The 1253-nt window shown below is 63.5% G+C and overlaps 1 protein-coding gene across 1 annotated transcript in view; it reads left to right on the top strand.

The window, feature by feature from the left end:
- The window catches only part of OBSL1 (obscurin-like 1), a 15943-nt gene that overhangs the window by 6708 nt on the left and 7982 nt on the right, over positions 1–1253 (top strand). Inside the window, 1 exon segment of the mRNA XM_009884203.1 lies at positions 907–1179. Coding sequence (XP_009882505.1) covers positions 907–1179 — 273 coding nt within the window.

Below are 1253 nucleotides of genomic sequence, written 5' to 3'. Positions count from 1 at the left end.
TTTTCACAGGAAAGAGCAGGGCTGGTCACTTTGGTCACTTCAGGCTTGTACTGGGGGCCCCTCTGGTTATTGAGGTCCAGACTTAAGTCAGCGAGGAGATGTGAGCAGTGGTGGACACGTTGTGTGTAACCCACTACTGGTGGTGTTCCAAGCGCTGTGATCTGGCATGGTGTCCCGTCTCTTGGTGAGCCAGAGGGAAGGGGATGCTGTCCGCAAGCACGCCACACGCCTGCGCCGCAGTGTGAGCAAATGCTAAGGGCTGAGCTGAGACAGAAGCACCAGGCAGGGACATGATGGCCTCCGAAACAGCGGCATGGCTGGAGGGGGGAGCCCCCCCTGGCAGGGCAGCCACGGGGGCCAGTGCTGGCATCACAAATGGCAATTAGCAGCGCGGGGGCTCTCTAACGAGGCACTTACCAACCAGCATCCCCCCTCCGCGTCCCTCAGCTCCATCCCAGGGCAGAGCAGGGCAGGTAGCATGGGAGCTGGGGCACAGCAGTGATTTTTGGCCAGGCAGGACGCCAGATGCTCCTGCTGGGTGTGATGGGTGAGAAGCAGCAGGAGCCCCGGGCAGAGCAGCCTGACCGCTTGTGCTATGCGGGACGCAGATGAGGTGGTACCTTCCAGCCTTAAACCCAATGCCGTGACTGCCACCATGACCTGCTCTGGCCTTTACATCCTTGCTGAGTGTGTCTCTCCCCAGCAGAGGCACCGGTGAGGATCATCAGCTCCAACGAGGAGGCCCCCCACACCTACACGGCCGGGCAGCGCGTGGAGCTGTGGTGCCAGCTGTCCCGTCCGGAGGCCCCCGTGCAGGTACCTTCCAGCCTTAAACCCAATGCCGTGACTGCCACCATGACCTGCTCTGGCCTTTACATCCTTGCTGAGTGTGTCTCTCCCCAGCAGAGGCACCGGTGAGGATCATCAGCTCCAACGAGGAGGCCCCCCACACCTACACGGCCGGGCAGCGCGTGGAGCTGTGGTGCCAGCTGTCCCGTCCGGAGGCCCCCGTGCACTGGTACAAGGACGGGGAGGAGGTGGAGGAGGGTGAGAGCCTGGTGCTGGAGCAGGAGGGGCCGCGGTGCCGGCTGGTGCTGCCCTGTGCCCGGCCGCAGGACGCGGGGGAGTTTGTCTGTGATGCCGGTGGGGACTCCGTCTTCTACACCGTCACCGTGGCAGGTGGGTGCGATGCACAGCTACAACCCTTCTTACGCTGCCATCCCCTCGGCAGGTGCAGGATCTCGCCGCGCCCC

Source organism: Charadrius vociferus, unplaced genomic scaffold, assembly GCF_000708025.1.
Source record: "Charadrius vociferus isolate BGI_N301 unplaced genomic scaffold, ASM70802v2 scaffold1020, whole genome shotgun sequence".
In the NCBI taxonomy this organism is placed as follows: Eukaryota; Metazoa; Chordata; class Aves; order Charadriiformes; family Charadriidae; genus Charadrius; species Charadrius vociferus.
This window is presented reverse-complemented; position numbering and strand designations above follow the sequence as displayed.